At 49.7% G+C, this 20,997-nt stretch overlaps 1 protein-coding gene across 4 annotated transcripts in view; it reads right to left on the bottom strand.

Moving 5' to 3' along the window:
• Positions 1–2,536: 2,536 nt before the first annotated feature.
• Hnf4a (hepatocyte nuclear factor 4 alpha) overlaps positions 2,537–20,997 on the bottom strand; it is a 59,874-nt gene continuing 41,413 nt past the window's right edge. For 3 of the 4 annotated variants that reach the window (XM_055602260.1, XM_055602257.1, XM_055602259.1), the window contains exons 4-10: positions 16,835–16,941; positions 16,025–16,180; positions 12,480–12,567; positions 10,312–10,467; positions 8,332–8,568; positions 6,408–6,560; positions 2,537–5,505 (exon numbers count right to left, since the gene is read on the bottom strand). In XM_055602260.1, coding sequence (XP_055458235.1) covers positions 5,363–5,505; positions 6,408–6,560; positions 8,332–8,568; positions 10,312–10,467; positions 12,480–12,567; positions 16,025–16,180; positions 16,835–16,941 — 1,040 coding nt within the window. In that variant the 3' untranslated portion in view covers positions 2,537–5,362. The remainder of the gene's footprint in view (positions 5,506–6,407; positions 6,561–8,331; positions 8,569–10,311; positions 10,468–12,479; positions 12,568–16,024; positions 16,181–16,834; positions 16,942–20,997) is intronic. The other variant, XM_055602258.1, reaches the window with a different exon arrangement.

The raw sequence follows: 20,997 nt of genomic DNA on the forward strand, positions 1-20,997 counted from the left end.
TGGGAACCTGATCAGCTGCCACGCCAGCTAGGGACCTTTGGCAAGTCCCTTTCTTCTCCTAAGCCTGTCCTTCACTTACATGACAGAACAATAGCTGCCCCAGAGAGTAGGAGAATGTCATTATGTCCAGCAAGCTAAGCAAAGAGGAAGCACCCAAGCACATTGTACTTGGCATCATGACTCCACTCCATCATCAAACAGTTGCAAGAGATTCTGGGACCTTGGCCCCTTAGACCTCGGCTTGGACTTTACATAGAATACAGACTGGAGAAGTGTCAATCAAAGGTGATCTGGGCTCTTAAATGGAGGAAGGTGGTAATCTCATCAATTTGGGGTGACAGGTCATTCATGCTACCTGAGACTTTGGGCTCTTAAAGCTGCCTGTCAGTCAGTCAGTGTTCTTTGTGTTTCTTCTGGTCCTACTGTGAGCACCGAGGCCCTGCTAGTTATGATGGGATAAAAAGCTTCTGATTCATGTCTTGGAAAAGAACTTTTATGGATGGGCTGACAGCAAGAGCTCTCCCAGAAGCCCCAGTTCTCAGACAACTCTTGGTTCTTTCACTTTTCTTAACTTTTGTTTTACCATCTCCAAATGAGGGTATTACTGTTTGTCACCTTAGCTGATACTGTTTAGCAGCTGAAATGGGAAGCAGAGTTGAGGCTCTGGCTGCCTGCCCTAAGACAGGAGGGCAAAGGGCAGGTGAGGTGGAGGAACCAAGGTCGGGGAATTTATGGCAGTCCAGGGTTTATGATTTTGATATGGATTTATTAAGCACAATTTAGGGCTGAATGTTCTCCTCCAGTTCCCACCCCCACAGCCATGTTGGCAGGAGTAGAGACAGGGCTTATTGCAACATCATCAAAATATTTCCTGGTGTTCATGTCTGAGGGAAGGTAGGAGTGGCCCCAGGGCCCAAAAAGGGCAGTTAATGTGTGCTCTTGGAGATAGAAAATGAAATGGTACTTTTCCCCAGAAACCTGTGTGGACACAGCATCCCTCAGGCCAGTGTCCTTATTTTACCTCTGGGGCTTGCAGGGATGGACTGATGGGTCTTACGTGACACTACCCACAAAGGTGTGTGATTCATGAACTAGAATCCTTGTGAACCCCTTTAGGAGGGCTACAAGTATCACAGTAGTTGGGAGTCGGAAAGTCCCACCATCCCTGGATGCCCTGGGGTGCTGGATCAATGAGCTTTCCCTAAGAAACAACCCTGACTCATCCAATTGGTCAGTTGTAATGCTGGGATGCCCCCACTGTGGACTGCTTGAAGACAATCACACTGTTATTAGGAAAACAGCTGGAAGCTAAGTCGTCACCTGGCTTTCACACACTGCCTCCAGCACACCCCACATGAATTTGAGGATGCGATCTGCAGTGGCTGGCTAGGGCCGTCTATCTAAGGGGGAAAGGACCAAAGTAACTAGAGACCTGGCTGGAGACACTCACACACACCACTTGATTTTTCTTGCTCTGTGACATCCTGGTGTCCGTGTGTCTGAAAGGTTGAAGTGGCCCAAAAAAGAGTTCCATCTTTGGATGTCTGTCTATTCTTTCAAATCTCTCGCCATCACCCTCTCCCTCATCCCTTCCCACTTTGATCCTTAGAGTCAAGAAGCCAGGGCTGTGGCTGGGCAAATAGATCAGCTAGTAACATGCTTATCTTACAAGCATGAGGACCCAAGTTCAATCCTCAGAAGCCATGTATAGAAACCTGGGTGTGGAATCACATGCTTAAAAAGTTTTATTCATTCAGCATGCATGGATGTTTCCCCTGCAGGCATGCTTGTGCACCAGATTTGTGTCTGGTACCTTCAGAGGCCAGAAGAGGGAGCTGGGTTCCCTGTAAATGGAGCTACAGATGGTTGTGAGCCACCATGTGGGTGCTAGGAATTGAACACTGGTCCTCTGAAAGAGCAGCCAGTGCTCTTTACTGGTGAGCCATCTCCTAGCCCCTGGAAAATGCTTAAAATCCCAGTGATGAAGACAAGCAGGTCCTCAGGGTTCGCTGGCTGCTAGCCTGATGAGTGCATTCAATGCCAGCGAGAGACATTCTGGAGACCTTGTCTCCAGAAACAAGGTGGATAATGTCCTTGAAACAACACAGGAAGTCATTCTCTGCCCTCCCTGGGCATGACCACACAGGGAGGTGAGGGGGGGTAGAGGATGGGATTTCTACCTCTCCCTTTCAAAGAAAATCACCCTTCTGAGCCTCAGTTTCCCACATCTATATGAGAGGAGATTATCCATACAATTTATCATCTTGATGGGAAGATTTTTTTTTCTCCCTAAACAGGATTTCTCTGTGTAATAGCCCTGGCCTTCCTGGACCCACTTTGTAGACCAGGCTGGCTTTGAAAAGAGATCCGCCAGCCTCTGCCTCCTGAGTGCTGGGATTAAAGGCATGTGCCACCACTGCCCAACTGATAGGGGAGAATTTTGTTTTGTTTTTAAATAAAAGGATTCTGTCCAGTATGAATGTCCCAGACAGTCCTTTTTCTAAAACTAAGGGGAAAAAGACACCAGTGCAAAGACTTAGAAAACGTATGTGCCATTTATTTTGTTTGATAAGTTTTTGCTAAAACACAGGAGTAAGAACTGTTTTTGAGGTTTTTTTTCTTTTCTGACCCCTTGGGCAGTAATTGTGGGGACCTGAGGACCACTGTGGGTCCACATGTGAGATAATCACAGGAAGGTGCAGATTGATCTAGCGGAACACAGTCTGCTTACGAATGTTTCGTGTGACGGTCACGATTCATGTTTACCAAGGTAGGTCACAGAGAATTCTAGCAAAGGCAAATGGCGTGGTTGCCACAGGAAATCAAGCACATCCATGTGTAACCCTCCCTTGTCTACTCTCAGGAAAACCTCCTGCATCCTGAAAGATTCTGAGAACTCCTTGTAGAAAAGAGGTTGGCCCTGGGGGAAAACTGTAGCACCCATCCTTGTCCACCACCTACTGGTACCTAGGCCATCACATTGTATGTTAGGAAAACTTGGAAGAAGAAAAACAAAACAAAACAAAACAAAACAAAACAAAACAAAACTCCAACGTAGTGTCCTCAGCTTATGATCAGAAGAGTAAACTTTCCTTTATTTCATGTTTCCCGTGTTGTAATAAAGTTGCTAATGTAGAATGGTTATCTCCTTCAGAAAGGACAGATTGGGGCAGCGGCTGACCCCTGCCCCAGAAGACTGCTGCTACTGAAGGCCAACGTTACCTACTCCTCTCATGAGCATCACTGGGGATGGAGGGACTAAGGGTGGGAAAGACAAGGTCTAGAAGGCGTCTGGCCGTCCTTCCTCGTACAGAGTAGTCTGAGCAATCTGGCTAGGGTCTCTCTGGCACTGGAGTGAGGGTGGCCAAGAAGGCTTGAGAGCTCTGAGCATAGGAAGGTCTTCCCTGAGCCTAAGGATAAGGCTTGAGGGGTTAACCTGTCCCGACAGTCCTGGACTGTGGGTGTTCTTTTTCTTTAAGCAGATGGCCCCACCCAGTGCTCCTCCAAACCTCTTCTTCAGAGGACTTTAAGGCTGGGATTTCTGGACATTGCGGTGCTAGCTCTCTCCACTCAGAAGGATCAGCCTTGATGTAACATAGGTGTTCAGTCTCCCACGTAGCACACCTTCAGCCTAGGAGGCATTCCTTTTATTCCCGCTGGTCAGTGGCAATTTATAGAGGCTCTGCAGAGCCATCAAGGGTCAGCCAGGAGCTAAGACCTGACCACTGGAGATTGGTGGTTCCAGAATGTACCTTGACTCTAGTTCCTCAAGCAAGCATGAAACCCAGGCTTTCTTGCCCCTCTCCTGCCCCTCACCCAAACTCTCTCATCCCCAATTAGCAGATTAGACTGGTCCCTCTTCCAGGAGCCACACCCTTGCTGCTCCTCACCCACACTTGGGTAGAGCAGAGGAAAAAAAGGACAGAGGTCATGAGTCCACTTTACTATTATCAGTAAACAGGATTCTTGACTTCCAGTGGACTTTAGAACAGCCTCTAACCAGCCAGGTCTGGAGAGAGCAAGCCTCTGGGCTTGACACCAATAAAGGTTGAGGAAATTTCTGAATTCCATCATGGGGAAGACAGAGACTTCCTATGAGACAGTTAAGATCTCCACTTTAATCTTCTGTGACAATGTCTGGGTGCTGGGGAAGATTATAGGAGAGGGTGGATGTCAAATGCCTGGTGACATCATCTGGGAGTATGGAAGAGCTTGACAGGTCCTGGAGAGAACTCTGATCCATCCCTCTGCCTCATCCACAGGCTCTCATAAGGCCTCCTTGCTCTTTCCCAGCAGTCTTCCCTCCCTCTTCAAGATGCTGTATTCATCTTCTGACAGCCCCACACTGCAGCTACTCCTGTCTTCAGTCTAGCATGGTCCCCATTGAATCCATGGTCCCCAGTGTGTGCCCTGTCTCAACTCCATGGAAACTGACTTCTTCATTACCTCTTTTCCATACTATTTTACCTACCTCCATGCCTTTATCCAGGTCTGTGTCATCTACTCTGCTAGCCAGAAGCCTGCTTTCCCTGTCAAGGGACAGATGCAAAGCTTGCCTCTTTCTAGATACTTTCCTGATGACCGCCACCCCCTCTCCACATTCTGTTGCAATTATCACCCTTGGATGGTTCTTTGCTATAGAAAGCCATAGAACTTATTACTCCAAAGTTATGGCCTAGTGCTATAGGGTAGAGTCATGGTGATGTTGGCAGAGGAGAGATGTTGGCTCCTACCCTCTGCCTCACCCAGGTCAGTGCTTACAAAAGGTTCTCAGAATGAATAGGGAAATGGCTGCCATGTCTTCCTCGGCCTCCAGAGAGGTGGCTTTGGAGAAGTCAGAATGGCTGGGGAAGGTAACCATAGAGGGTAGGAAGAGGGTCACCTGAGGTTGGCTCAGCAGAAGAGAGAGGAGTACCACACCGCAAGCTGACCCAGCCTCAGAAGCTTTGTATCCAGACTCCCTGACCAGCACCAGGAAGGAAGCATCCCCAGCTGGGAGAGAAGGGAGTTGTGTTTAAACAAGGTCCTGCAGCATCTGCAGACGGTCATCCTTTGAGGGGGAAGAAGTTGCAGGAAGATCGGAGGAAGATGAAGACAGTGGCTTCAGCTCGAGGAGAGCAGTCCTGGCCGTGGAAGACTTCCCAGCCGGGGTCTCCTCAAAGCAAAGCTCTGCCCTCCTGGACGTGGGGTCAGGGGTGGCAATACATGGGACTGACCCTCAGCCCATGCTTTTGAGCCTTGCACTCTTTCTGTGGCTGCTCTGGGACTGGCCCCCTTGTCACATCTTTCTTGCTGTGACTAAGTTACACCCAGGTGTTCTCTGAGGGTGTGAGTCAGCCAAGCCCCCGACCCCCGTGGCTTGCTAGATGGCTTCTTGCTTGGTGATCGTTGGCTGGGGAATGGCAGAGGGAGGCTTGACGATGGTGGTGATGGCTCCTGGCAGGAGCTTGTAGGGTTCAGATCCAGAGCCACTTGGTGGTGATGGCTGTGGAGTCTCAGGGGTGGCTGAAAGGAGAAAGAAATAAGTTACTCAAAATTCCAGCCTTTGTGGGAATAAGCGAAGAGCCCTGGGAAGCTGTTCCATCTGCTGAGACAATTCCATAAAATACGATGAATCTAATCCCCAAGGCTGTTATGGCTCAAACTTCTGGGAGTCCCAGGCCCTAAAATCTACATTTCATGAGGTCCTACTGCCCAGCTGTTCACCATTTGACATGGAAACTCAGGCTGCTTTTCCCAGGACAGGGACCAGGTGTGACTGTTCCCATAAGCAATAAGATATGTGGCAAAATATTCTGGCTTGGAAGAAAGAGCAGCAACTGGGGTCCAGGACCAAATATGGCATTTCTTCAATATTTAGGAGAAGAATAATGTAAATGAAAAGGCTTCCCATCACAGGTTGGGTGAGTAACTTTCACCCAATTGACTACTTTCATTCAGTAGACAAGTTCCCAAAGCCAAACTCAATGAAATCCCTTTCATCCCCGTGGCTACCTCATCTCATTTGATGATCTTGTTCTTTGAAGAGTTTGGGCAGTTCTACTCAGTTGCCAGTCTCATTCAACTGCCCAAAGATGGCCTTATTTGTCTGGCCAGCCCTATTTCAATGAACACTTTCACCTAATTGGTGATTTCATCTAATGTAATTCTCAGCCAACAAACATTCTCAATGCTCCCCACACCTACTGGATTGCCTCATTCAGTAGACATTGTCAATCACCTCACTGACTACACAGCCACACTGAATAAACAGCTTTAATCATCAACAACCCCACCCCTCCCTCATTCCCTATTCTGAAACACAGAGAACTATGATCCTGGTTCCACCTTCTAGACACCATCTTCTCCTGCATCCTTTCTTATACCCCCTCCTTACCCCCTTGTAGGGTAGAGCCCAGGCTGCCCACCTGCCTGCCCCCTGGGTCGGGGCCACTCACACATCTGTCCATTGCTGAGGTGAGAGGGCATCGTGTTGGCAACTATGACATTGGTACCCATGTGCTCCTGCATCAGGTGAGGGTGCAGGGGGTGGTGGGCATGAGGTGCATCACTGGCAGACCCTGTAGACAAAAAGGAGGCCATCAGTCAGGACTGGAAGTTTTGGTAAGAATTCCGGCCTTGAGGCATCATTTACCCCACTGTGGCAGTCAGCCCCCTCTCATCAGGACCAATAGTGCCTCTTGGGGGCTTATTCCTGGGTTAGTAATGCAGAAATCACCAGGTGTGTCCGTGGGCTTCATGACTTGAAAGAAACCAGGCCCTTTAAGTTTAGGTACAATGAGTAGTCTCTTGGTTGTGTAGTGAGATGATCACTAGTTGTTGAGAACCAGTTACGTATGTTTTACTGGCTTAAAGCACTTTCTCTTCTACATAGTTTTATCCTCTTGTTAGTTCTAGAGAACAGACACCATTGCCATCCGTTCTGCAGATGAGATAGAAGTATCCAGGGAGATTATCTTGCCCAGGTGTGTTGGGAAGCAGATCCCAACTCCTCATCCTGACCCACAACACAGGGTCACTATGAGAATGAGGTGGGTTCCTGCCTGACAGTGTTTGTCACTGTGGGAGACATTTGACAGTTTCTGGAGATATTTTTATTGTGATTCCTGGAGAAATGGGCAGAGGCCAGACATGCAGCTAAGCAACATGCAGAACATCCGCCCTCAAAGAGGAATCAATCACACCTCCCCAAACACCAACAGTGCTGAGGCAGACAGCCTTGGGGTTGCTGAGCCATCTCAATGCTTCCCAAGCCTCCAGCTCCAGGTTCTCCTACTGTCACCCACCCCAGAAAGAGTGCCTCAGCATTATTGAGGGGCTAGAACTTACTCCCGCTTTTCTCTAAGGGGTGCTGTCTTTAGTTTTACTTTAGTTCAAGATTAGACCAAGATGCCATGGTCTGTGATTAAAGCCTTGTAGCCAAGCTCACCTCTGACCCAGGTTCCCTTCATGGGGAATAGAGGGCTTGTCTCTTGTGTCTCAACTCCATCACTTTCCCATTTGCCCATTGCTTACTCTGTGATAGCCTCCCAACCTGGTTTCCATCCTTCGAACCCTCTGATACTACTCTCAACAAAAGGACTGAGACCCTGCATGCTGGCACCCTCCTCCCTCTCTCCCTGGTCCTTCCCTGACTTCTGACTTTCATGTCTTCTCACACCCTTTTCCTTCCTTTTCTTCCTTTCCTTTTGCCTTCCCCTCCCCCCACCTCATTTAACGCTATACACCCTGTTCTCCTGAAAACATAGCTTGCCTTGGATTCTATGACTCTCCCATTTTTTTTTCTCCTATGCCCCTGGCTTATGACTTGGTTAACTAGTTAATTTCCACCTGCATCTCCTCCAACAATCCCATTTCACAATGTACCTTCCTTTACCACACAGAGCCTGGAAAAAAATGACTTCTGCTTGGAATGTTTTCTAAGATTTTAAAAATCTAGTCATTTTACCCATTAGTCTTAGATGCCACATCAGAAAGGCATCCCTCAGTTGCCTCATCTAAAGGCCCTCTCATGACCCGTCTATTTTTATTTATTTATTTTTGTTATTCACTTGGTTATTGTCTGTTCCCATGACATCCTTCTCTACTCATAGCAGAGACTGACCGACTTGTGCTAGATCCTCAGTGTCTGAACAAATGGACTCTTATCTCCAGGTTTTTTTTTTCCCCTTGATGAGAAACCAAGGTCCAACAGACAAGGAAGATTGTCCAAGGCTCCCACCAAGGAAGCGGTGGAGTCTAGAGGCCAGCTAGTTCAGGTCCGTGTGAAGCCTGTGTCCCAAAGAGACACGGCTCTACAGGTCTACCGAGAGCTCCCCCGGCGTCACACACCTCCAAGGAGCATCTCCTGCAGTAGGTTGTCAATCTTGGCCATGCCAAAGAGCTTGATGAACTGGATCTGCTCGATCATCTGCCAGGTGATGCTCTGCAGCGTGGGCAGCAGCAGCAGCAGCTCGCCGAACCTGCCTCGGGAGTCGTACTGCCGGTCGTTGATGTAGTCCTCCAGGCTGACCTGCACCTGTGACCTCAGCCGCTTGATCTTGGCCGGGTCGCTCAGCCCCTTGGCATCTGCAATGGGAGAGGTGGTCAGGGAGGCCCAAACGCCCCCTGACTCGTAGGCCCAAACTGCACGGCTTACTGACCTTAGAACATGGGGAGTCCTAACTAGTGCTGGGACAAGAGTTTAGGGTTCCTGACAGCCACCTTATTCCAGAACAAATAGTGGCCCCCGTCGAACCAGGCAGAAAAAGATACAAAGCCAGCACAGCATATTAATAATCTCATTTCTCTTTTACATTTTTTTATGCTGTGCTAGGGATCAAACCCAGTGTCTTGCACACAGTAGGTGAGATCTGTACTATCAAAAGCCCCAATCTCTCCCTGTCTTGGGCAAGGGGAGATAAGGAAGGCTTGGCCAGCTCATGTGGCTGGTTGCTGGAAGAACCATGGTGTGAACTTGTGGCTGCTGGCCCACAGATAAGGTTCCACCATCTAAAACTTGCACTGGTCTCATGAAGATATTCTCTCCTTCCTTGCCTTCTGTCATCTGTCATTCAGCTGAGGCTTCAGCTCCTCCAACAGAAAGAAACCCCACTAACACTTCCCACTTTTTTTTCTTCAGTCAACCAACTTTATGAAGTGTTTGTTCTGGAACAGCCTAGACTAGGTCCCCTGCCCTCAACTAAGTTGCTGACTCTGCCTTAGGGCCAGTGACAGTGACTAAACAGTGACCACCTACTCAGCCCCAAGCTTTGCACAGCAGGACAAGAACTAGACTCTTGCCTCTGGGAAATGGGAAGTTGCATACGGAAAGCAAGACCATGAATTGGAAAGACGTGTATGATAGCCTGAAGTTCAAATCCGCACTCTGAAAGTTCCTAGTTGTGTGACCTTGCTTGAGCCAATCAGTGTCTCTATACCTCCATCTTCTCCTTATTTGAAAATGAGGTGATAAAAAAAATGTCTGGGTGTGGTGGCACAAGCCTGTAATCCCAGCACTTAGGAGGGAGAGTCAGGCAAGTCTCTGTGAGTTTGAGGCCAGCCTGGTCTACAGAGTGAGTCCAGAACAGCCAAAGCTACATAGAAAAAAAAACAAAAATCTGTCTTGAAAGACAAAGAAAGAAAGGAAAAAGAAAATGGGGTGATGATGGCTCCTATCTCACAGGTAACATGTTGTAAGATAATCTGCATGAAATGTTTAAAACTGTGCACCTGGGAGCACTCAGTAATTAGCAGTCATTTCCCTCTTACTGCTAGAGGTCATCTCTGCGATCAGGGGCCAGCACCAAGGACAGCGCCTAGCGCCCAAGGAGTCCACTTCGCGCAGGTAACTCTGAGAAACAAAAGCAGGCTTCATGCAAAGATTTGGCTGCTGTGCACACTCAGGGGCAAGAGTCAGCACAGTCAACAGAGCACAGGGAGAGCCAGAAGGGAGGGGGTACAGCGCCCTCATTCCAACACCTGAAGGGTAGAAGGCGCCGCCCATAGAGGACAGGACAGGAAGTAAAGTGTACCACTGAAAGCTTTAATCCACAGAGACAGACAGCAGCAATCATGATGCCCTGGGAGGATGGGAGAAAGAATGCTTGGGATGGTGGACAAGAAGGAAGACGGAAAAAGTAAAACCCAGGCTTTTGTAGCTGGTGCCCTGACAATTCCTTCCTCCCTGGAAGGTCTACCTCTGGTCTGCCTCTTCTACTCAATGGAGCTGATGAAAATCACTTCAGTTGTCATGACAATGCTGTGAGTCCAACAGTAGTGCCACAGCAGGACTGGGGATGTGAAGGTCAGGTTGGGAGATGTGGATGGTACCTGGGTCGAAGAAGATGATGGCTTTGAGGCAGGCATATTCATTGTCGTCAATCTGTAGCTCTTGGAAGGGTAGGACCAGCTCGTCAAGGATGCGAATGGACACTCGGCTCATCTCCGCTAGCTCCGGGCAGTGCCGAGGGACTATGTAGTCATTGCCTGGATGGGTGGAGGAGAGAGGAATGGGTTGTCACCTTAGTCGACCCCTATCTCCCCGGCTGTAGTTTGCAGTTAAGAGTGTGCCTGGTACTCCTGAGGGGAACTACTGGGTCACCATGCTCATTTCACAGACAGGAAATCTGAGGCCAGCATGAAGAAGGTGATTGCCTGAAGTCCTGGGTGAGCTAGGAACTTGGCTTTTTCAGGGCCTTTCATACCCCCAAATTCCTTTTTTTTAAGTGTGTGGATTTTATATTTTATTTTAAATAAATAAATAAATAAATAAATAAATAAATAAATAAATAAATAAAATATTTATATTTTATTTTTTCCACAGAAAAGGCTACATGATTTCCTCACATTTAATGTGTTGGAGGATAGATGTGTGTGTGTAGGTATACCTATGTCTACACATACACATTATATATACACATACACATGTATATATATATGGATATCTCTGTTTCCCAATTAGTTTTTTAAGTTAATTTATTTATTTATCCACTTTACATCCTTATCACAGCTCCCTCCCTCCTCCTCTCAAGAACTCTACAAGAAGACCAATAGAGTCAACTAATCGAGGACCAGGGGGCCTCTCAGAGACTGAAATACCAACCAGAGACATGTAAAGACTGGACCTAGGCCCCTACACATATGTAGCTGACGGGCAGCTGAGTCTTCATGAGGGTCCCCTAGCAATTAAGCAGGAGCTGTCTCTGACATGGACTCCATTTCCTGCTTTTGGATCGCTTTCCCCTAGCTGGGTTGCCTCGCTGGACTTCGGTGAAAGAGGATTAGTTTAGTCCCATTCAACTTGATGTGCATGGGTGGGTGGGTAGCAGGCAGGTGGGGTGGGGCTCCTTAAACCCCTTTTACCTGAATGACTCAAGATAAAGGAAAGTAAGTCAGGGCCCATTCAGGAGACACTAAGGCATCAAGGTCAAGGGTCAGGTTCGGGAACTAGGCCATCCCATCTCTGAATGGCTCTGTCACTTATGGCTGGGTACTTTTAGGTAACATAACTGACTTGTTCATCCCGTAGTTTCCTCAGCTGTAAAAATGGTGATATCTAACAAAGATCTGGGGGCGTTATTTTAAAGAGGACATAACATAGGGCTGGCAGTTTGCATAGCCCTTGACATATAGGGTATGTTACACAAGCACTTATTATTTAAGTATGTCCTGAGGGCCCAGGTGACGTGGCAGGTAGTGGGGGGGAGGGCATATTATCATATCTGGCCACTTTTTGTTTCAACTCTGGAAAAAACTCTGAAGTGTACTTAGAATTCTGGGAACAACGGACTGCTCTCTAGCCTGAAGGCTAGGAGAACCCCTCCTTTGCACCTGTGCCTTTTCCATCTGAGCTGGGAGCCACTGGAGAGCTGGGGCCTGGAATCTTGCACTTTGCTTAAGTCTAAGAGCAGGGCTGGGTTACGTGTGTTTTAGTTTAGCTGTGGTGGTGTGGGTGGCCATGTGTTCTACCACTGAGCTACACCTCCGGGCTCCCCTTAAAGGTTTTCTTAAATTGCATTTCATCTACTTATTTTGGGGGAGTAGCCTGTGTGTCCCGGTGTACACACAGAGATTCCTGCACAATCTCGGAGCTGGTTTTTTCTTCCCATCACATGGGTCGCTTGGTTCAAACTCAGGTTGTAAGTCTTGGTGACAGGCCTCTACCACCCGAGCCATCTCCCCAGCCCAAGGCATTGCTAGTACACTCTCAACTAATAGTCCCTAGATTAAAAAAAAAAAATTTAGTTGAAGATGTGATCATGTTATGTTTCTCAGGCTGACCTTCAACTCTGTCTACTAGGGCATGTCTTGACCCTGTAAACCAACTGCCTAGCTTCCTAGCTAGCTGGGATTACAAGTTACAACAGTATATCCAGTCTGGGCTGTTTTTGCTCTGCCTGCCTGGTCCCTGTGTGTTACTATGGAGATACTGTTCCCTCACGGGTGTCCCAAGTGGGGTTCCAGCCCTCAACTCTGTCTGGGGTGGGCAGCATCCTCACCTAGGAGCAGCACGTCCTTGAACACCATGGACCTCTTAGTGGCTCCGAGCAGCAGGTGCTCACCGGCGTGGGCTCTGAGCAGGGCTACCTGGAAGAAAGAAGGGTGAAGCCTAGCATCCGCACCCCAAGGAGGCTTCCCACAGTCAAGTCAGTGGCCTCAGCAGGTCAGCTCTGTATTCTCTCTGCCTTTACTTACCTCAACTCTAAAGACAACGCCATAAAACCTCTGCCTTCGACTGACCAGGGGCATAGATGGGATTCTACAGAGACCAGGAAGGTGGAGGAAGCCTGTGCTCTCCAAACTAGGGGACCTCCTGTTGGCTCTGCTCTTGAGTTGATATGTCTCCATCTTTGGGCAAGGAGCTGTGCCCTGGCCTCATCAGGAGGTAGGCCATACCTGGTGTGCATGCTTCAAAAGAAATTCTCAAAAGAGCCTCTGTTTATCCTAGATGTTTTAAAACCGTTAAGTCCCGAGCTCCCACCTGTGTGCCAGCTGCTTCAGGGAACTGTGAAGGGTGCTTTGGTGAAACTCATGGTCTTGGGCTCAACTATCAGTGGCTCTGACTTTGTATGTATGACCTGTACCTGAGATATGCAGGCAATAAGCTTCCCAGTTGGTTCCAAAGCTCAACTGAGTTTGGGAAGTCACTGGTGCTAAAGATCTTCGCAGGGCCTGTACTCCTGACGCTGTAAGATTCTGGGATTCTCAGAGAATCTATTTGAGCTTCCATGTGGGTGCTGGTTCTTTAAATGCGCTCTCACCAAGTGTAGGAGTGGCAGGAGATCCGTTGTCAGGCCCTGTATTTTCATGGCAGCCTGTGAAGACTGAAGTTCGAGGTCAAGTCCAGCAGCTGCTCAGGACCTCGCCTGTGCTTTAGAGCCACTGGCCTTGGTGCTTGTGTGAAGACCAAAGAATGGCAGCAAGCTGGGGTCCCTGGGACCTGTGTGCTCCATGGGAGACTACAGATAGCAAGCCATGCTGGGAGGGTCAGGTGCTGCCAGGTACTTGTTTATTTGACTGCTTGTTCATGTAGGTGTCAACTGTTAGATGCCTACAACGTGGCACTCTTTTAGAAATGTATTGGTGTGCGTGTGTGCATGTGTGTGTGTGTGCAGCTCAGAGAATAACAATTCTCTCCTTCTACCCTGTGGGCCCTGGAAGTCAGCCTCGGCAGCAAGCACCTTTACTTGTCGAACCGTCTCATCATGCCTCCTGGACACTCTACCGGACAGTGTGGGGACACAATGGTCTCTGAGCTCATAGAACTGCCAGGCTGTGAGGGTGAGGAGAAGCGAATGATAGACTAGGCAGCAGGTGGGGGATGGTGCTGCAATGGCAGGAAGTAGGGAAGAGGGAGAGGGAGGAAAGAGAGAGGACGGGAAGGGAACACAGAGCAGTGAGACAGAGAGGCTGCGTCGATGGGAGCTCAGGGTTAGCCTCTCTAAAGCTGTGACTTGCTGAGCAACCTAGAAGAACGCAGCAAAGTGAAGGCATGAATGGGGGAAAGAAGGAGTGAATGACTGAACCAGCAACCTGACTTCCTCATCATACTCAGTTCCACCTGAGTCCACTCATTGTGATTGCTTTCCACCCCACCATGGCTGGAACCAAAGATGAGAAGGAATGGGAAAGGTTGGAGGTGAGACCCTGTTTTCCATGAACACTAGGAAGGGATTCAGAAGACCTTAATCCCTGAGTATACTCTTCCCAGTAGGCACTAGTGCACTCTCAACCAGCTCTGTGGCTTTCAGACTGCAGAACAGAGGATGGAGTCAAATGCCAGCTTTCTGGCCAATGTGATCTGGGCTTTAGGTCAATCACTTTGTTTCTCTAGGCCTCATCCAGTCAGATCTGGCCTTCTAGATCCAGGAAATGGCTGCCCAGGTAGAACAAGAAGATGGTCTGGAACAATGGAAATGTGGGTCCTTCAGAAGGCCATGTCTCCAAATCTCCAAGGTGGCCTCACCGATGCTAGACAAGATGGGCTCCTTATGTACCATGAATAGGTTCCCAGGTCCAACCCTCAGACATGGCGGCTATGGGGTGTGGGTGGGCACAGGAGCGTTAATGATTGGCCCATGTTACTGGCCACCCATCACTGCCCTCAGAGAATGCTCTGAGCCCCAGCCAGAAAGGTTTGGGTGGGAAATAGAGGTTAACAGTTGCTCAGCTTGGGGGTATCTTGTTGTCCTGCTAAGTTCCTGAGAAGGAACAGCGGGGATTAAACATTAATGCAGGCTCTCCAGCAGAGGGACAGGGGCTGGAGCACGAGGAGGAGTGGGTGAAGGCAGGCACAGCTTGGATGTGACTCCTGACTCTCAGCTCTTCAAATGACAGATGCACCCAGGGTCCAGACCCAGGGGGAGGCTGAGGAGTAGCCAAGCCAGTGTTGACCTAGAGTGCTCCTGGCTTTCTTGTAGGTGTTTAAAGAGGCTGGGAAGACGTGGCTTCTGCAAAGAGGAGAAACTGTGGAGCCGCAAGACTTCTCTGAAGCTTTGAGAGACTGTATGCAGCCAGGTGTGGTGGTGCACACCTTTAATCCCAGCGCTCGGGAGGCAGAGGCAGGCAGATCTCTGTGAGTTTAAGGACAGCCTGGTCTACAGAGTGAATTTCAGGATGGCCAGGGGCTACATAGTGAGATTCCTGTCTCAAAAACAACAAGCAATCTCCCCAAATCACCAGAAATGAGACAATGCAACATTAGGCTCATGGGCAAAGAGCTGGTGTTTGCAATGTTGGGAAGGGGATCCCTCCCTCTGGCCCAGGCAGGGAAGTTGTCTGTGGAGGCTAAGGGGTATGTGTGTAGCTGGAGCTATCGAATGAGGCCTCTCAGAAACTTACCCATCCAAAGACTCAAACTGCACCTCTAACCCTGCCCTTCCCCTCCCTGGACCCAATTTAGTAGTCTAGAGAAACTGCCTTGGAATAGGAAAATGCTGACTTAAGCCATCTTGGAGAAAAACAAGAGACAACACTGGGAGGGCAGCAGAGGTCCAGCTGGAATGCTGTTGCACCATCCTGGACTCTCCAAACAAGAACGGCCTCAGTTCTAAACAACGCCCCAAAGAGATAACTCCCACTTGGCAGACAAGGACCCTGGGCCTTGAAGAGAAGTAATTTGCCCCAATTTATCCAGGGAGGTGGTCTGAAAACCAGATCTTAAGCCACAACTCCTGATTCCCCCAGGCCTCAGGTCCCTGTCAACACCTGCAGGAGAGCTGAATGATGCAGTGGTTATGAGTCTGGACTTTGGAGCTTCCCTGGCTGGTTCTAATCCCTGTTATGTTAGTTACTGGCTGTGTGACCTTGAGTAATTTACTTAACCTCTCTGTGCCCCGGTTTCCTCAACTGGAAGATGGAAAACATCTTTACTTCATAGTCCTTAGGGGGATCGAGCTAATATTTGTAGGGTGACTTGAGCAGTGTGGGCGCACAGGAGCATTTCATTGAATAAAATCAAACCAGCCCAAGGCTATGTCTTTGGTAGTCAGCTGGACCGTGACAGCCCAGGGCCCACAAGTGTTCCCAGCACATGCGCCCTTACCTGGTCATCCAGAAGAAGCTCACAGAAGGCGGGGATGTACTTGGCCCACTCCACCAGAACCAGCAGCTGTTCCTTCATGGACTCACACACGTCCGTTATGTTGGCGATTTTCTTTGCCCGAATGTCACCATTGATCCCGGAGATGGGAGAGGTGATCTGTGGGAGACAAGCGAATGCTGGGGGTGGCGGGTTTCCCCTGCACTTCCTGTCCCTTGCACAGAGACCATACCCTAGGAGGTCTCCCCGTCTGGTGGCAGCTGAACTGTGTGTACTGTCAGGTCAGTAGGAAGTTCTGAGCAAAGGGACTCACAGACGGAGTACTCCCTTTGGACCGTCACCCGCTGCCTGCCCTGTCCCATCTCTTCTAGCTCCTGAATGTCAGAAATCCCTTGGCTGTAAAAGAGGAACAGGCCATCACCCTCATCTCGTACATGAAGTCACCATGGCCCCGAGAGGCACTGTAACTTGCCTGAGGTCACACAGCCAGTGGTTGGCTGGGCCCATTTGCCACCTTGTTGTAATGGTTGCTTCTGTTTGGTAGGTCTGCCCTTGAGCCCTCAAAGTCCCAGCCCTTGTGTGGCCTGGGAACACAGGTGTTGGGATGAACTAAACAGTGCCCCAGGATGCCAGACCTAGGTTTGAGTTCTATCTGCCACAAAACCAGTGTGTGGCAATGGGTTCGGTTTTCCTTCTGTGGTACTTGTGGCCCCTTCCATGTGGGCCTCCATGGTTTGGCTGGAGGATGCAGAAGTAGAAGAAGTGAGATTCCACTAGAAAGGAGCCCGGGTAGTAAAGAGGATCCCCTGGTACCTGCTGGGACAGGACCTCTGCCTGCAGGAGCGCATTAATGGAGGGCAGGCTGCTGTCCTCGTAGCTTGACCTCCTCGTGCTGATCCGATCCCGCTCATTTTGCACAGCTATGAGGAGGCAGAGAAAGGTAAGGAGGAGCACTGAGGGGAGGGAGGATGTCCCTTGACTGTTAAGGAGCTGGGAGATGTGGGAGGAGGGGGTTCAACCTGGACTGGAGCCATCAGAGTGCTGCAGGTGGACACTTACCACTCATGAGTGAGTGCACGCCTGTGTGGGTGTGGGGGTGTGCCTGAGCATACATGTGTGTGTGGAGGTCTGAGGACAAGTTGTAGGAGTTGGTTCTTTCCTTCTACCATGTGTGTCCCAGGAATGATTGGTGATGCCCCAGAGTCACTTTGCCTGACACAAGTGGGATTTTCTAACTCAGTTTGCAAAGCTTGCCAGACACCAAAACTTCCTTCTGCCCCATATACAATGAGAAGGCTGAAGGAATGACTGGCCATCGTTAGGAGCAGATTAGTGACAACTCAGTGGACAGACCATGTTTGAGTAGTTCAGAGAGAATCTGCCACCATCCCAGCTCACGGTCCCCACTTGCAAGCCAGTTTATCCCTTCTCTTCCAAATGAGCAGACCTCTTCCTGGTGACACAGAAATCTCAGGATAACCCTGAGATTCCCGAGCTCGGGGCAGAAGTTCCAGAGCCCAGCTGCCCCGGTGGACTGTCTGCTGGGAGGAATTCTGCTCTCTAAGCTGGGAGAATGAGGGAAAGCACTCTCCTTCCTGCTCACACTAGGACCTTTCCAGAATTCAGGAACCTACGGCCTTGTCTCACAGACCTCCAGCACACCATCTGCCCCTAGCCAAAGTCATTATGGTCCTAAGGTATCAGATGTCCTTTCACTGTCACACCAGTCACAGAAGAAAGAGGGAAGGTGAGGCTGTAAGAGACCTTTTCTGCGATGGTGGGAATGCCTTCCCTGGGGCTTCTGTTTCACCATCTGTCCAAAGCTTCTTCTCACCATCCCGCTCCTTGCCTTCTATCTTAGGAGCTGGCAAGCAGTGTCTTCCCACCACACAGCGACATGCCCTCACTGATTCATGAAGAACCGCTGTGATGCTCATCACGCAGCAGACCCTGCTCTGCCCCTGATGGCCCCATCACTTTCCCCTGGGCTCGACCAGGCCCTTGTAGAGGTCTCGAGACCTGAGGCTCCCGGCTTTACCCTTTGGGGCTGACCCGCTCTCAGGGATCCCTCTGAACACACCCAGGTCATGAATCATATTCTGCTCAGAGTGGGCGTCTCACCATCTCATCAGAGCTGCTCCCCCCATCTCCCTGCTACTTTCCTCTCAGTTGTCCCCCCACCCGCCTCACCCTATATCTGGATGCACACAGGCCACCCATGTGCTCAGGGCAATCTCAGCCTTTCCTGATGCTGGGAATCCCCTTTCCCTCCACCTTCAGGGGTTGGAGAAATGGCTCAGTGGTTAAGGGCATGTGCTGCTCTTGTGGAGGACCTGAATTTGGCTGACTGCTCTGCAGACACTTGCACTCAATGGGTGTGCACTTACACACACAGTTAAAAATAAAGCAAATACAGTTTTGCACCCCAGGCCCTGCCCTTTTTTTCCTGTTTTAAATTTCCCCGAGGTATCAGTCAGTTGTAGCACTATCTGCTGAATTCTTTATTATCTAGCTCCTAAGTTCCATAAAGCCAGACCTTCCTCCCTCTTGTTCGCTGTCACCCTGACCCCTCGAGTACACCCCGACACACAGTGGGTATACAGTACATATTTGTGGAGTGACAGATGTCACTGGATGAGACAGCACACGACTTTAAGGAACACTCACATTCTACCCTCTTGATTTCAAAACGTGGAAATAGAGAGCTGGGCATGGCACTTCGCGCCTATAATTCCAGCATTTGGGAGGCTGAGGATTATAGACGCTGGGGCCTGGAAGGATGGCTTAGTTGATCAGAGAGTTTGGTTCCCAGCACCCACATCATGCGGCTCACAACCACCTGTAACTCCAGCTCCAGGAGAATCTAATGCCCTCTTCTGCCTTCTGAGTGTGCCTGCATACGCCAATAATTAATAATGATGAAGATGACAGTAATAATAATAATAAATCTAGAAAAGAGAAAAGTGAGGTCTTGTCTCAAAAACCCAGAAACAGTCAGGGTAGGACAGAGACCCTGAGGTGTAGAAGTCCCCCCACTGATTGTACCAGCCTGCCACACCCCTCCCTGGCAGCTCAACTGCCCTGTCGCCTGCCCCCACTGGGCGCTGCGGGAAGGCGGGCGGAATGAAAGACCACTGTCAGCATCTGTGGCTAGAGCTCCTCAAGGTTAGCCGGGCCTTATCAGCAGCCGGGAGCTCAGTCATGGAATGATGTTTTCCTAATGTTTGCACAGTATTAGCAGGGTCGGGGACCTAATGTAACTTCCATTGAATATTAACCGGCAGGACAGAGGTGGAGAGGACATGAGCCTGTCTTCCTAGAGTACCCTAGGTGGGCCCTGGGGGCTGAGCTGGGCTTGTGAGGACGGTCCTATGGGGTGGGCTACGCTCCTCCTGTACTTCTTGGTCTTAGTCTCTGGCCTGGTTTTCTGCTGCTGGGAACTGGTCCTGGGAGCCAAGGCCATGCAGGTGTCCCTCTTCCCTGGCTTTAGTCACAAGACAGAATTTTCCACCAGCTGTTTGTTCACTAACCCCCGAGGCTCCCCACCCCCCAGTCTGTCTCCTTCAGGAAAGACCCTTGTGGCCTCTGTAGCACATCCTCTGTCCAGGACTCACGGTCCTGTGAGCTCTTCTCTGCTCTGCCAGGAGCTTTCAGTCACCAAGAACAGAATGTTCCACCCAGAAAGGGTCTTTCCAAATTTCAACCCAGAGAGCTTGAAGGCTTGGTTCTGACAGCTTCAGGTACTAAACCTTACTCCACCCCAACATATCGTATCACTTCTCTTGCCTCAGTTTCCCCACCTGGGAATCAGGTAGATCTTTCTTTACCTGCCCCAGCCGCTTTGTAAACCTTGTTTTCAACCCATTTTCTGGTCCTCGAGAACTTTAACATGACAGGAAAATAAATGAAGACATGTCCCAGTCACCTGGTCAGTGGCTTTGGGATCTTTCTATCAAGCTGAGGAATTCTCTGGATTGTAAAACAGATAGATCTAGCAATAGTCTTGCTGGTGCTTGCCATGGCATCTCAGAATGCTTTGCTCTCCTGGTCTACTTGTACCTCGTAATCTCTCAATAACGCAGGCGTGCATATACACACACAGACACACAGATACAGACACACGTACACACACATACACACACCCGTGGCCAGCATTCTCTGTCAGTGACTCGGTGGCTCGCCTGTCCCCCTGGCAGAAGGCTTACCTCCCAGCCTAAGAAGTAAGCAGTTCATTTCGATGGCTGAGCTAAGGCTGCCTGGGGTGGGGCTCCTCTACTCTCAGGAGCTGGGAGCTAGGGTCGCTTGGCTCTGTGAGTCATTGGGAAAAGCAGAGGCCATTGGGGCTGGAAGCTCAATTTCCCCCTAGAAATTCCATTTAGCAAAAGACGATGACACACTACCAAGCACAGACTTCCCAGCTAGCCACCTGCCTCACTGGCTGCCTGCTTTTCTCCCACCTGCTGATAATTCTATAGGAGGGACTCATTCTAAAACACAATGCTTATGGGTAGTCATTGTGCTTATTATCATACGGAACTAGATAACAGAATCACCAGCTATTAGAACTCCTTGCAAGAGGAAGTGCTTAGGCTGGAGTGCTTCATCTGGCCTCCAGTATTCACACACGAACCACAGTCCCCTTCCAAAAAGCGCTCCTCAGTGAGAAGATGAGGTTAGCCATGGACCTGCATGACTATGGGAAGCAGTGGGGGTGGGGGGTGGGGGAACAGGCCCATGTAGGAGGACCTTTGGGCTCTAATTTTCCAGCAAAACTCCAGACCTTGCACTAAGATCTTGCACTAAGATCCTACCTGTAAGAACCTTTGTGAGGGTCAGGCAGAAAGAATAATCTGAGGATCGGAGGGCAGAGACCAGGCAGGAGGCTGTCACCCTTATTTCCTTCCATCTCTCTCAGTTCCAGTCTTCCTTCCTTCCTTCCTTCCTTCCTTCCTTCCTTCCTTCCTTCCTTCCTTCCT

Source organism: Psammomys obesus, unplaced genomic scaffold (assembly GCF_907164565.1).
Source record: "Psammomys obesus unplaced genomic scaffold, mPsaObe1.curated_primary_1811, whole genome shotgun sequence".
In the NCBI taxonomy this organism is placed as follows: Eukaryota; Metazoa; Chordata; class Mammalia; order Rodentia; family Muridae; genus Psammomys; species Psammomys obesus.